General features: G+C 43.2%; 1 protein-coding gene across 5 annotated transcripts in view; it reads left to right on the top strand.

Moving 5' to 3' along the window:
• The window catches only part of GABRB3 (gamma-aminobutyric acid type A receptor subunit beta3), a 196,441-nt gene extending 184,247 nt beyond the window's left edge, over positions 1-12,194 (top strand). For 2 of the 5 annotated variants that reach the window (XM_054205675.1, XM_054205685.1), the window contains one exon: positions 11,844-12,194. In XM_054205675.1, coding sequence (XP_054061650.1) covers positions 11,844-12,194 — 351 coding nt within the window. Of the gene's footprint in view, positions 1-1,268; positions 1,281-5,571; positions 5,578-8,617; positions 8,640-11,843 lie in introns of all 5 variants that reach the window. The other 3 variants (XM_054205713.1, XM_054205694.1, XM_054205703.1) reach the window with 3 other exon arrangements.
• The last annotated feature ends 3,161 nt before the right edge of the window (positions 12,195-15,355 follow it).

Raw genomic sequence — 15,355 nt, 5'->3', positions numbered from 1 at the left:
GCAGATTCAGTTCATGTAGGGTGTCAAATCTGAATTTCTGATTTGAGAAACACTGGCAAATGCAAAGCAGAGGGGACTGCTCAGAGGTCCTGTTGCTTTCAGGATGAGCAGCTCAGGAAAAATCCATCTAGAAGACCTGCTTTGGACAAAGTTTGCCAGAGTTTCCAGACACAACAGCCTTGAGGCAGAGAAATGGTTTCCATTGTTCTGGATCATGCCCACTGTGTACCATGCTGTACGGACATCCATGGATCATCCAAGTCATCCAGGCTTGCTGGCGTTAGATGGGATTCACCTTTCTGAAAGGGGCAAGAGGGTCTTTGTTCACAGGCTAGTGGGACTCATTGACAGAGCTTTAAACTAGTCTTGAAGGGGAGGGGGATGATGATACCAGGCTTGCCCGTGACACATAGTGGGATGTCATGCCAAGGTTAGAGGGACAGGGTACCAGCAAGTACCCTCAGCCTGTAGCTCTGAGACATGCTGGCTACACTGCAGCACACTTGAAGTCTTATGGAGATGCACCAGGGGCTCCTGAGGTAATAGGAGCCAAGAGGGAAACAACGGTGAAATACCTCAAAGGAACTAAGGGGTGTTCCTCTAAGAAGGTGAGATGGCCGGCAGCCCAGCTGAAGTGCCTCTACACCAATGCATGCAGCATGAGCAACAAACAGGAGGAGCTGGAAGCCACTGTGCTGCTAGATAGCTAAGACCTAGTTGCTCCTGAAACCTGGTGGGACGAATCCCATGGCTGGTCTGCGGCTATCGATGGCTGCAGGCTGTTCAGAAGGAACAGGCAAGGAAGGAGGGGCAGAGGCATTGTCCTCTACATCAAGAAATGAATAGTGCGATGAGCTGTCTCTGAAGAATAGCCATGAGCAGGTTGAAAGCCTATGGGTAAGAATAAGAGGCTGAGGCAACAAAGGGAGCCTTTGGTTGATGTCTTCTACAGGCCACCTGATCAAGGGGAGCCTATTATGAAGCCTTCTTACTACAGCTACAGGAGGCATCACGCTCACAAGCTCTCATCCTGCTGGGGGACTTCAGCCACCATCTGCTGCAAAAGTAGCACGGCAAGCTGTAGGCAATCCAGGAGACTCCTGGAATGCATTGAGGATAAATTCTTAAGCCAGGTAATAGACAGCCCTACCAGATACTGAACCTGTTGATCACCAGCACAAGTGAGCTAATTGGTGACGTCAAGATTAGAGGCAGCCTGGGCTGCAGTGATCATGATCCGGTGGAGTTCATAGCCCTGAGGGATACAGGTGAGGCAAAGAGTAAAGTCAGGACCCTGAATTTTAATAAAGCAAGCTTCCAGCTGTTCAAGGAATTAGTCAATAGGACCCCCTGGGAAACTACCCTCATGGACAAGGGATCAGAACAGAGCTGGCAGATCTTTAAGGACGCTTTCCATAGAGTGCAAGAGCTCTTGATCCCCAGGTGTAAGAAATCAGGAAAGGAAGGCAAGAGACTGGCATGGCTGAGTCAAGACCTGCTGGTCAAACTAAAGGACAAGAAGGGAATGCACGGGCAGTGGGAGCAGAGACAGGTATCTTGGGAAGACTATAGGGATGCTGTGTGGTTGTGTAGGGATGGGGTCAGGAAGGCCAAGGCGCAATTGGAGATGAACTTGGTGAGGGACACAAAGAATAATAATAAGGGCTTCTACAATTATGTCAGCGAGAAAAGGAAGGTCAAAGAAAGCTTATCCCACCTGATGGGCAGGACTGGCAAACTGGTAACGATGGACAAGGAGAAGGCTGAGGTACTCAACAAATTTTTTGTTTCACTCTTCACTGGCAACCTCTCTCCACACACATCTCAAGTGGATGGACCACAAGGCAGGCACTGGGGGAGCCAACTCCCTCCCACTGTAAGAGAAGATTAAATTCTTGACCACCTGAGGAACGTGAACATACAGAAGTCTATGCGACCTGACAAGATGCATCCCAGAGTCCTGAGGGAACTGGCTGATGGAGTTGCCAAGCTACTCTCCATGATGTTTGAAAAGTCATGGCAGTCAGGTGAAGACTGGAAAAAGGGAAACATTGCACACATTTTTAAAAGGGGTAGAAAGGAGGACCCTGGGAACTACTGACCTGTCAGCCTCACCTGTATGCCTGGGAAGATCATGGAACAGACCTTCCTAGAAGCTATGCTAAGGCACATGGAGGACAGGGAGGTAATTTGAGACAGCCAGCATGGCTTCACCAAGGGTAAGTCCTGCCTCACCAACCTAGTGGCCTTCTATGATGGAGTGACTACATCCGTGGAAAAAGGAAGAGTGGATGTCGTCTATCTGGACTTCTGTAAGGCCTTTGACGTGATTCCCCACATCATCCTTCTCTCTAAATTGTAAAGGTATGAATTTGATGGTTGGACTGTTCGTTGGATGAGGAATTGGTTGGATGGTCGCATCCAAAGGGCAGTGGTCAATGTCCAGGTGGAGATTGGTAGACAAGTGATGACCCTCAGGGGTCTGTACTGGGACCAGTACTCTTCAATATCTTCATCAGTGACATAGACAGTGGGATTGAGCGCACCCTCAGCAAGTTTGCGGACAGCACCAAGCTGAGCAGTGCGGTTGACAAGTTTGAGGGACAGGATGCCATCCAGAGGGACCTGGACAGGCTTGAGAAGTAGTACCATATGAACTTCATGAGGTTCAACAAGGCCAAGTGCAGGGTCCTGCACCTGGGTCGGGGCGGTCCTCGGTATGAATACAGGCTGTGGGATGAAGGGATTGAGAGCAGCTCTGCCAAGAAGGACTTGAGGGTACTGGTGGATGAAAAGCTGGACACAAGCCACCAATATGCACTCATAACCCAGAAGGCCAACCATATTCTGGGTTGCATCAAAAGCAGCGTGGCAGCAGGTTGAGGGAGGTGATTCTTTCCCTCTACTCTGCTCTCATGAGACCTGACCTGGAGTACTGCATCCAGCTCTGGAGCCCTCAGCAAAGGAAAGACATGGACCTGTTGGAGTGAGTCCAGAGGAGTGGTGAAGCACTGTAACAGGTTACCCAGAGAGGTGGTAGATGCCCCATCCCTGGAAACATTTGAGATCAGGTTGGACAGGACTCTGAGGAACCTGATCTCATTGAAGATGTCCCTGCTTGTTGCAGGGAGGGTTGGACTAGATGACCTTCTAAAGGTCTCTCTCAACCCAAACTATTCTATGAGTCTATGATTCCATGATTCTATGATTCTATGGATGTAGTGGGACAGGTGGCCATGCTAGAGTTTTTAGCATGCTTGCCGTGGAAGACAGTACCTGAAAGCTCTGCAACCTTGTCTCTGACCACTTTAGGGGCAGTAAAGAGACATTACCTTCCAACCTCTCCTTTGTTAGTTCTTGAAGATCATTGAATCTGATGGAAATGATGGCTGCTTGGCACTTACTTGCTTCTTGCTTTAGAGCTGGGACTTAGGGGCTGGATGCCCTGGGAGCGGCTCACAAACTGGAGGGCATATTGCACTGTAAGGGAGGCTCAGAGCCATGGATAAAGACTACCTTGTGCAAGTTCAATGAAATTATTATTTTTGTCTTTTTGGTGAGGCTTCTATGGAGTGTATTTTCATTCAGAAAGAGAAGGTTTCTAATCCTGGGAAATATTTCAAATCTCATGTGATTTGGGGATGAGCAACATTTTCAAAGACAGGGGGAGTGCCTAAAAACAGGCCAGCCCCCTTAGCAGCTATCACCACTATTTGATGACTGTCAGAATGTACGCTGTGCTGGAAAGAAGATCGAAAAGGATTCAAATACAAAACTGCAAGAAGGCATTATTTTTAGTTTGTCTCTAAGACTAGCATTTTGGGTTGATGTGTGTTGCTGTTTTGTTTTAGTAATTGAATTTGCTTGTATACGAACCCCCTGCATGAGCTCCCTGTCACTGATTTAGAGTCCTAGCTCAGAGCATTAGAAAAAAAAACCCAAAGCACAAAATCCAAACCAAACCAAATAAATAAATAAACATTAGTCCATTTGTTGTCCACATCTTGTGCTGTAATTTGTGGGTGTAGTGACAGAACAACTCTGTGCTGTGTCAGATCCAGCCTGAGTCAGGAGGGTCTCGGTGCCGTGGAAATGGCTTGTTTGTGTTGGGAGGCAGCACGAGCAGAGCAGAGGCAGCACAACGTGTTGCCTGGCGTTCAGGCCCTGAGTTCAAGTATTGCTCATATGGTACCCGAGCCGGGGAGTGCTGCTGAGGCAGCGTCTTTCTCTCAGGCAAGGGGAACGAGAGAAGGATGAGGGGAAAATGCTGCGTTATTTTCACTCAGGAGCGTTTTAGCCCATGGAAAACCAGTAGAACCAGCATGGACACTGGTATTGTAGTTCATTTTTTACACATCGGAGGACTGAAGTCTGGAGTGCAAGCTAGCAGGCTTGGTTATAAACACCCCTCTTCCTTTTCATGCTTTCCTAGTGATTGTAAAGCAGGAGAGTTTTCATAACAAAAATGTTCTAGGCCACAAAATCCACAGATGTGGGTATGTTTGTATTTTATTTAATAATTGCTCTGCAAAGCAGCCACTGTTCATGCTCAGTAACTCTGCTTCCTAATGCAATTTGCATTTGCATTGTCCTGCGTCAGAGGTCACGGGCTCGAAAAGCTGAAATTGGCACAGCCATCTCCATGTTGATGCTGCTGCGATGGACGCGCTTGTCCACCGCCAAGCTTTTTAGGCACTTCTATCGGAGTTATTCCTGCTACGCTGCCACTGAGGCTTGCTGTGCTGAGGAGGGCTCCACCAGCTGCTGCCGCTGAGCTGCCCGCTGGCTTCACTGCTCCCGCTATGGCTTTCTGTCCAGCTCTGCCTGTGTGTTAAAGCCAACGAGCCCGATATCTCCAGGCCTAAGGGAAGAAAGAGCCCTTGCAGCATGGAAACGGCACAGCCGGTGTCCTCATGTTGCGGGGGTGAGAAGGAAAAGCAGTGGGGAGAGGAAGACTCTGCCCTGTGTTCTCCCGTGTAGCACTGCTGGAGGTGGCACGGTGACTGAGGCACGTCTGACTAAACTGAATCTCTGGAAATGGTTTCAGAAGATTCAGAGCTGGTGATGAGATGAAACCTGAGCGAGCCTTCAGGAATGACTCATCTGTGGATCAGCAGCTGACTACAAAGAAAATTTCACACTTAGCCATCTCTACTTTTGACTGCTTTTGCATCATATTTTATTTCAGATAATGCACTGTAAATGGTATTCCTTGCTGAACTTTTCCAGCCTTTTCCCGGTAAACCGTAGCTACCGGAGATGAACATAGGATGCTCCTTTTTTGTGTAAACCAATATTTGTACACATACTAGTTTCGGATTGAAAACCCTCTCTCAAAACACTTGATACATTCGTTCGTATATAAGGGCAAGCTCTAGGATAAAGGAGGAAGTGAATCTTGATTTTTTTTTGTAAAATATTTGTTCTGCCTATGATACGGGTGCCTAAATTAAAGTCCTGCAATTGTTAAAAGCTGTCAGAAAAGAATAAGCGGCCTGTAAAAGTGTTTTCATTTGAAAACTGATCACCATTGTTACGGATCAATTCTGTTTCTCCTGTTGGAGTTGGCAGATTCAAGCTTCGTTTGTAGCTCTCTGTGCACTTTCAGTTTTGTTAGATAATTTGTTTCTTTTAAATAAGGCTCAGACGCAGCCTAATTTACAACTAAATCAGCATGAGAGAGCTCTAAGGCAATTCTCTTCTCGTTTGTTGTTCACTCTTGTGGTGGAGGCTACTGGCATAATCAGCTGGTGGGCATGTGTTTTGGACATTGCTCCTTCTGGGCCAATCCACAGAGGTTGATTTGTTACAGTCCCCTCCTAAAAATATTGTTCCTCAGTTCAAGCTGTGGCAATTCACGTTTTCAGTTTGGTGGGACCAAAAGTTCAGCCCCGGGGTATCAATGAGGAGGGTAACTATTACACAAGCTTACTCAAGCTTCAACCCCCCGTGGCTGTCAGACATGTGGGAAGAGCTTCCTTTGAACAAAAATAATGCATAACCCTTTATAAAAAGGCCCTTCTCATCAGGCAGTTCCTGCATGTTTTTTTAGCTCTGGAGATTCCTGGCTCAAACTCTCACTGTCGGCCAAGGCGGCAGCTTCCCACCAGGCATTGCTGAGAATAGAGGCCACTTACATCTACTTAGCACTTTTAAAGAATCGTTAATTGTAGCAACCCTTCTCACAAGTGGAATTTTATTCTGAGAATGAATATCTTGGCTGCTGTGGCAGACTTATCACTCAGTTTAAATTGGGAAATATGAGAATAGCAAAGCTGCCAGTATCCTCTTGTGCATCTTCATCTTTCCTGGATACTTTTTTCAGGGCTGTTTAGAACAGCGGGATATTTCTGAAACATGAGTGTGATGAGTAGGTGCCAAGTCTTGAAAAATATCTGTCAAGGGTGACAGGCACAGTTCCTGTGGGAAGAACTCTGGTCCTGTAGCGCTTATGATGGAGACAATCAGTGTTGCACTGGGAGACTCGTGTGCGTACTGATTTTGTTCGACAGCCACTTTGCACAAACAAGTATGAATGGTGCAAATCCAGAGATGGCAATAAGGTTTGTGCATGCAATCCACAGTACAGCCCAGAGAGCGTAAGAATCCTCAGACAATGTAAAATACAGGGAAAGGGAGGACGATACATTCATTTCCTTTACTTCATCAGTTCAAATGTACCAAAGTTAATTGTCAAACTCCATTCTTACTTGATGGACGGTAATACTAAGATACAATTTCCTGGGGTTTCTTATTCTTTGTACTTTCCTTTTTTTTCAAGATCTTTCCATCTCCCTAGTTCTACTGGCTACCCTGGGTTCACCTAGTAGGCTGATATGACATAATAGTTTCTTTCATTTTTTTATGCTTATTAATTAATGTAAACATGTTACAGTGGTAGTGAGAGAAGTACCAACTTTTTGACTGAAGGAGAACACTCCAACACTATCGTTTTGGTTGTGCTTGCAGTTTTAAATTATTTTTAAAATATCCAAGGCATAATGTGGTCAATGAATTTTGCTTCAGGCGCAGACAACACTTAGGGCCTGATGGTTTACTGTTCTGTTGGAAAGCCATCTATAAATAAGTAAAGAAGGTGAAAACTGCTGCCAGGTAGTTTGCCCCTTGCATAACCATAGATGCTTGCACCAAGGCATACCAGGTGAGAATCAGGTAGCTGGAGTCTAGATTACAATTTCAGCCAAAAATAATTTCCATTTTATTGTAATTTTAAGGGGAGATCTGTTTTGTGGGATAATCTACTTGAGTAGTAATTTTGATGTAAAATAATACAAGACTAACTACAGAGACAGCTTTTCGTGCTGTTATTTAAACCCGCTATTTGCATTTATATTGCTTCATATGATGGAAAGTGTTTACATGGTATTTAAAAATTTGGGATTGATGAACTCCTAAACATGCCTTTGGGGTTTGAGCAAAATGCTTCCTTTCTTTCTTTTTGTGTAGTAGAGCGAAAGACTTAGGAGGAAAAAGAGATTTCATTGTAAAGTACTCCTTAAAATTTATGGAATATTAAACAGAGAACTAAATGAACCTGAAATAATTCAGACACTACCTAATAGTAAATCAAGCCTTATGGTAGTTTCCCGACCCTAGTAAAGTGTTTCCAAACTCGCATTAAAGCTGAAGTTTTCCAAGGGTCTTGATTGGAGAAAGGTATTCAATAGCAGTTCTTGGCTTGCATTTCTTTTAAAATATAATACTTAACATCTAAATGAGCCAGTGACTTGTCTAGAATTAAGAAGCAGATTCAGGACTTTCCAGGTGTAAAAGGGCATTGAAGTTTCATATCTACAATGTACAATCCAAGTTAAGCCTATTAGACACGTGGTGTTCCTCCATGAGCAAGGACGAGAGGTTCTTTGTGAGCCCTATCTTAAGTCTCCTCTTTCTGGCTTCAGTTAGGTAAGTTATGGTGATTTTTGTGTGATGATGTTAGGCTGCTAGAGGTTTTGGATTTTTTTCTTTGTACTGTAACATGTATAGTTCAGAAATGGTAAACCTTTAAAAGTGAATCTCTTTTTCCATGTATGAAATGTCTCACAGCATTTCATGCTTCTCAGCCTCCAAACGGAGTTATGTGAGGTTCAATCACTTCACCCTGATGCAGGGGCTGTAGTTGTCCAGAGGTGGGACAGGTGGGGTTTGATTAAAATTGATTCTGAAATATGAGCATCAGTCTTGCATATTTGCATCCATGCTGATTTAGCAGGGAATTAATTAATCGTTTGGTACTCAGCTGTTTCCGACTCCTTTGATGAGCTCATTGGGAAACACTCCATGGAAACAACCCGCCCTGGCTTGTGTCGGGGAGGAGACGGGAGCACCGGCAGCAGGGAAACAGGAATGAATGGCTTCAGGTGGAGCCACGGTCAGGCAGAAAGGGGACCACAAGAGGTATGGAGGTACAGGGAGAAAAGGGGAATTTTTAGGTTAAAACACAAAAGGTAAGGAGTGAGGGGAACTTGTCCAAATACGCAATGTCATCTCTCTATAACAAGGTTCAAGAGCAAAGGCCAGTGTTTACATTTTGGGGAGATTTTCCAGTGCACAGACAGTGACGTTTCTGACCCAAGTGATACAATTCTATTATAAGGCTCATAATGAGTAAAACCAAAGTTTTATCAAAGACGTTGGCCTTGTTCATCATGTGTAGCCATATTGTGAAGCTACTTTTCTTAATCTGTATCTGTACCTGGAGTAAGAGTTTCCCTGAAGCCACCGGTCTGCACTCATGTTCACTCATGGAGGATTTTGCCTTACCTGTATATTCAGGCAAACATGAGTCAACTTGCACACGATACATGAGACATTATTGGTTTGCTTCTTTATTCATTGAGAGAGCTCATGTACGTTTGTCAAAGTCATTTAAATCATTGATTAAATCATTCAGAATATGTGCGAATACTTTTTAACATGTTGCATGCATTTAGTATTCATACTTCACAACATCACCTTAAGGTTGTCAGAAAGCATTAGCAGATACTGCTCTAAATTTGTTGAGAGCTTAGGTGGTTTATCCTAAACCTCTGAAGGAATCAATACCGTTTTCAGGAATAGATCTCAAGAATATCTGTGGACCAGAAGCCTGATTTCAGTCTCTGCAGACCCCTTCTTCTCTCCATCTGCTCCTTCCTTCTATTTGCCATGCAAGTCTGTTGCCCTGTTAACAAAGAGATGCTTTTCAAAAGTGTGTTTCCAAATATGTTTCATTTGACATTTTGAGAAAATAAATGCTGTCATACAGCCTCATAGGACATAATGGTATGTTCAGACAAAGCATTTACACAAATGTTGCAACTTCCTTGACCGCCTTTCTGGTTCGATTTATAGATGCAGTGACGAGCAGTGAAAAGTGGCAGCATCATTGGCAGATCAGATGCAGGAGCTACGTTAGGGTGGCATGTAAGGTTAGCAGATAAGGTGAAGCAGTTTATTCCCTGGGATGAAATAAGTGGAATCAAATTAATAATTTCCTTGGGCAGGAGAAGCCTGAAGACATAGACGTACCCTCTGGAATATAAGCTTTCAGCTGCCACCTCACAAAAATCCAGGCTCGGTGTAGAAGGACAAAGTACCTGTGGATGTGCTAACATCTGTCTGTGTGTAGGTGGAAGACAGAATCTGGAGAGATCAGGAAGCCCTGAGAGAAAGAGCAGCTGCCATCTGTGGTGGTGGAAGGAAGGGGAGCAGAGCCCTGCAAGGGGAAGGCAGTGCTGTCACGGTGGAGCCCAGCAAAATGGTCTCTGCTGCGGCTTTTTCAGTAAGCTGAAGGACGTTTCTCGAAGCCTAGGAGGAGACAGGAAAGGAGATGGCATGATGCTGTGAGGGCCTGGATGAGAGATTTAAAGCTTCATAAGGAAAATGCATATTGTGGAGATATTTTGCACAATGCTGTTACAAATCCTGATCATAACTTGTACTCTTTGTGAAATAAAAACAGAGAAAATGGAATCAGTTCTTTTCAGAGACCACCATAAGTAGTGATGCTATCTGTGGTTGTATTTTATGGCTTTGTATTCCCTGGTTACAGATACTGCTCAACAGCAGGAACTCGTTTCTACAAACCTCAAGCTTGTACTTTTGTACCCAATGGGTTTCTGCCATGGGGAAAATAAATTCTTCTTAATCACCACTGAGGCTTCTCCACCCCATTATTTTGGTTCACGTTGTTTATTTTTATTTATAGGCACTCACAGCATTGTGTACTGTTGCGTACAACAGCAGAATTTGTTGGATGCTTTAGGATTTTTTTTCTACTTGCCTATATGTCATTTTATATTCTTTTTCCATTTGCAAGAAGCTTGGCAAAGCATTACTGATACGCTATCATAATTGGTTTCACTGAGAAAAGATAAGCTGTAGCATCAATAATTGATGAAAGAAATATCCATTTTACGGAATTTTAACAGGATTGAAAAAAGCCTAAATGCATGTGGACAGACACATAGCTACGCATACTCTTAAGGCGTCACACAAAGCTTGCAAAGGACGTGGTATCAGATGACTGTACAAACTTCAAAAGGCCATGACAATAGTGTGTTTTCTCAACCGCTTTTAAACAGATGCTTCTAGGATGAGATGTTCAACTGCTGCACAGTTAATACAGCTAGATCATGTGGCAGGTTAGAAAAATGTATTAATTGCAGGATGAATGGTGGATGAATACATTGTATACGTAAAACTGGAAATTATCTTGCATGCCATGATTCACTGTCTATTTCTGACATGGGGAACCGAGTTCACATGAACAGTTCCACATGCGTTAGCAGCCTGAAAATACTCCGTACAGCGCATTTCTTTTACATTTGGACGTTATTTTCCTTTCCCAAAAGGAGGCAGGAAAACTGGAGCTGATCCATGCATCGGCTGTCTTCTCTGCCCGTCCTCCAGCACGCAGGGGACGGGGCATGAGGGAATGTGGTGCCCCACCACTGAAGCTGCCAAATAGAGACTAAGACAGCATTGTTTGGCACTGCCCATCAGTGCCACTCATGGGAACTGCAAGTTTTTTCTGGATTGAAGGAGCCGTACCCAGCTCTGTGCTTCTCCTCTTCTGTCAGTACTCAGGGGGGCTAGAGAGTCTGGACCAGAATTTAAGGACTCTAAATGTTCATAATCTTCCGCTTATTTACTGAAAATGGCATCACGTTGCTTACCTGTGCTCAACACTGTGCTCACCTGTGCCTCTTAGATATGGAGGTGGAAGGGAAGGGTGCCACCTGTTTCCTCAGTTCAGCAGCTTTCTTCCATGTCTAAATTAATTGCTTTTTAAGATCACTTATCCAAATGGAAAAGGCCCACAGTTAAGCATTACCATGATTGCAAAACTGTGCAAATGACTTTGGAAAGAAAAGTTTAAGAGAGAAGTTGTAAATAAGGTTCGTGATTCCAAAATGCAAAGAGTTCAGCAAGTCAGAGCTAGTCTCATGATTTTAGCAAACTTCACACATAGGTAGCAAAGAGAGAATCTATCCCTTACCCTCTCCCCCCATGGCTAGCAAAACAGAGGTTTCACTGAGCTACACCATCCTTTACAATGTGGCTGGTTTGGAGGGAGAGGAAAATGATTGGTTTTGCCAAATACGGTTTTGTGCTGGATGTTGGTAGTACGATGATAACCCTGTTTGTAAGAGTATTTAAGTACTTGTCTAATTTTAAGCAGTTGAGTATTGCCATTTTTTTCTAAGATTATCACATGCTTAAAATGAATACATGCTTTCTTAAAATATGTGTGGGCTTGGAGGTTTAAATACACCCACATTCTGCTGATGGATGTCAAGTCTTTTGGAACAATTTTTGTTTCTATTTTTGCCCCCTAGGTGGACACCCATGGAAACATTCTGCTAACATCACTTGAAATTCACAACGAGGTGGCAAGCAACGAGGTCACCACCAGCGTTACGGATGCCAGAAATTCAACGATATCCTTTGACAACTCAGGAATCCAGTACAGAAAACAAAGCTCACATCGCGAAAGCCTTGGAAGGCGTCCGTCAGAAAGAACAGGCTCCCACAGCAAGAGGGGCCATTTACGAAGAAGGTCTTCACAACTGAAAATAAAAATCCCTGATCTAACAGATGTGAATGCCATCGACAGATGGTCAAGAATGGTGTTTCCATTCACATTTTCTCTTTTCAACTTAATCTACTGGCTATACTATGTTAACTGAGTGACTGAACTTTTTTAAAGGACTTCAATTATAACAAGTGAAGTACTATTTGCCTGCAGAGTTTATATATATATTTATATATAAAAATATATATATATATGAACTTTTACTATGTAGACCATACTCATGTGTGTGTGAATACATATAGCAAGGAATTGTGCGTACATAAAAGCACACACTGCGAAGCAAGAATATATGTATGCACACACACATGTGCACATTCGTTCTGAGGTTATGGACACTAACATAGAATGCACTTCAGAGGAACTTTTTAAATTGGAAGGCAGGTGTCATCAAAACAACAAGCCTTGAGAAAGTGAGTGTTGTATATTATCACTGCAAAACTTTGATTGTCATAGAAATTTTCAAACAGCTGTAATCGTGTATAAAGTCAGTATTTAGTAACATTGTTTGTAAATGCTGCCATACACACTAATCAAAAAGTGGTAGAGTTACACTGGTAAGTTTAAACTAGGTCATTTGTATTGCAGATCCATCAACTACAATGTCATCAAGCCAAATTTATTTTTCTTTGCTAAAATTTCTTGGGTTTATATATGTCACAATACTTTTTTCCCCCCAGTCCTGAATGGGCATTGTTTTTAATGATCTCTTGCTTTCTCTTCTGCAGTAAGCAAACTGATCATGGGAGTGTTGCTCTAGGTCTTTGGAGACATATACGTGTTCATAATATTTCAAACAAGCATTTTAAATGTCCATCAACAGTGAAACGAATCTTTTGTAAGTACTGTAAATGTACAGCACATTTTCCTTCCCTTGGACTGCTTCCAGCTGCCATGTCATTCTGAAAGAGAACAGCACATTTTTAGTATAATTTAGCTGAGAATTCAACTACTGTCAATGTGTTCTACATCTGCTGTAGATGTAAAGATTGTTATTCCAGTGAAAGCATAGAAGATGTCTCAGGTTATTTGCTACTTCAACATGAAACCACCTAGCTGTAGCCTTTTTTAAACATGCATTCACATTATTTAACATCCTTATAACATTGTATGTTAATGTAAAATATATTTGCATAATATGCATATAAGTATATTTTCTCAATATTTTTCTTCCCTGTGCTTGCTATCGTGACCGCATGCTATGTCATATTTTTGTTTCTGTGATGTTACAACTTTTTATTCTCTAGAATTGAGGAAATAGAGCATTTCCGATACTTTGATTCAGTAATGGAGCATTTTCATATTTTATTTATATACTTAAAGTATATACGCGTACATTTACCAAGCTAGTGTGCTGCCATCACAGATTACAAGAGATAGCAAACAGTATGTTTTGTTTCAGCATCAACTGTGTTCAAACATATCCTTCATGCAAATGTGACCACTTTGGTATTCATTCCCCCTCCGGGATTCCAACTTTTTTCAGTCTAGTAGATTGTAGTCGTCAAGGTATGCCAATTTCAGATCTGTAAACTTAATTTGTTATTTATCAGAACTAAACCTTTCTAAAGAAAAGAAGATATATTTTTTGTAAGCAGTGTTTCTATCATGTACATTCACAAATAACAACAGATACAGTAGCATAAATAGATCTTAAAAAAAACAATTCAGGCATGGCCCTGCCAGTTCTCTGCATGTAGAATCCCTCTGGACATCGATGGGGATTTTTGGCAGATAGAGAGCTTTGGATGATAGTTAGAGATGTCTATGGGAGAAAAATGTGCGGGTACGCATCTACCGAAAACATCAAAAAGGGATGAAACTGAAAAGGCTGCCTTGGCTCTGTAATGACCCGTGTTCTCGCTAGTACTTGACTTATCTGTGAGTAGAGCAATGATACTTGTGTCGCTGCCGTGTACGGTCCCTTACTGTTCCCGCCCCCGACTATTTGCAACTGAACTGTGAAACTTTGCTCTGGGCTGAAATTCAGCATAGAGGAACCTGGGTTACGAGGGCTGTGTTGTCATCCCGTCCCCGGGGCTGCTCCTTGAACCGGAATGGGCTCGGCAGGTTGCCTTGCGGCAAAGCTGCAATGCGATCCCCAGCTGGTGGCGTTCACCGCAACCCCGGCTGCCGGCACGTTGCAGGATCAGCACCGCAGTCCTGCTGCATCCTTGGCAGTGGTGCTCAGCGGCTGTAACCGCAGCTTTTTAAGCCCTGTGCCTGCAGACAACTATACAGTATGAAGAGCCTCAAAGGAACCCGTACAGCTGGAGCAGAAAAACTTGGTTTTTAAAAGCTCCTCAGCGTTAGCTCCCGTTGGTAAACCGCGGTGGGTTACGAGCTCTCTAATATCTCTTCAAACTGTGAAGAGATTATAGAGCACATTGTCATCATTATAATCAAAGCAACTAAACAATTAACACCCTCCCAAAGTACAGATTTAGTAGAATTGTTGAAAAGCCCTCCCAAGTTTTTATCCTAATATCAAAATATAATTAAACAAAAAAACCCTGATTTTAATAAAATTTAAAAATGGTAGGCTTTGCTTTAGAAAAATTACCCTAATGAAATGGTCTTTGAGCAAGTCTTTCAGTAAGTGCCCTAAACAACTACCCCGAAAAATGGGATTCAAGAAGATAGTGGTCCCACCCGCATGATTTAATGACAATTCTCTCTTTTCTTCAAGCCTCAGCTCCTAGAGATCCTGAGGTCAGGCAGGGATCTTTAACAACAAGAGACTTTTTAGTTTTGATAGAAATGTGTACTCCCAAGTCCTGCAGAAAACAGTTCTCCTGTGGCCTCAGCCAGGATCTTCAAGCAGATGGAAAATGACTATCTGGCTAGGGCAAAGAGGCAATGTGCATTTTCTGGACCCTGCATGGGCAAGAGAATCGAGTCTCTGAGGACCCTTCCTCTCTTAACCCTTTGCACAACTGGAGGGTGGTGTGTTAGTGCAGCCTCTTCCATGAAACCGTACTCCCCACCTTGCCTCTCATCGCAAAAAAGCAGCCAGTTGCACGTTTCAGCTTTTTCACAGGATTTCATGGTCATCAGCCTAGTTGAGTTCCATGGGGCACGAGCAGCTTGAACCTTGAACAAATCGAAGTCTTGGTTTGACTTGAAAAAAGCCAGGAAATTCTCACTTAAGGTTAACACTTCATCTTTAACACGCATTTTTGTGCCTTTTTTTGCCAATTCCCTTCCTCCAGTCCCAGCACCACTTCTTACACACGGACACACACACACACAACCATG

Source organism: Rissa tridactyla, chromosome 1 (genome assembly GCF_028500815.1).
Source record: "Rissa tridactyla isolate bRisTri1 chromosome 1, bRisTri1.patW.cur.20221130, whole genome shotgun sequence".
Classification (NCBI taxonomy): Eukaryota; Metazoa; Chordata; class Aves; order Charadriiformes; family Laridae; genus Rissa; species Rissa tridactyla.
Note: the sequence above shows the minus strand (reverse complement) of the source record. Positions and strands in the feature narration are given on the sequence as shown.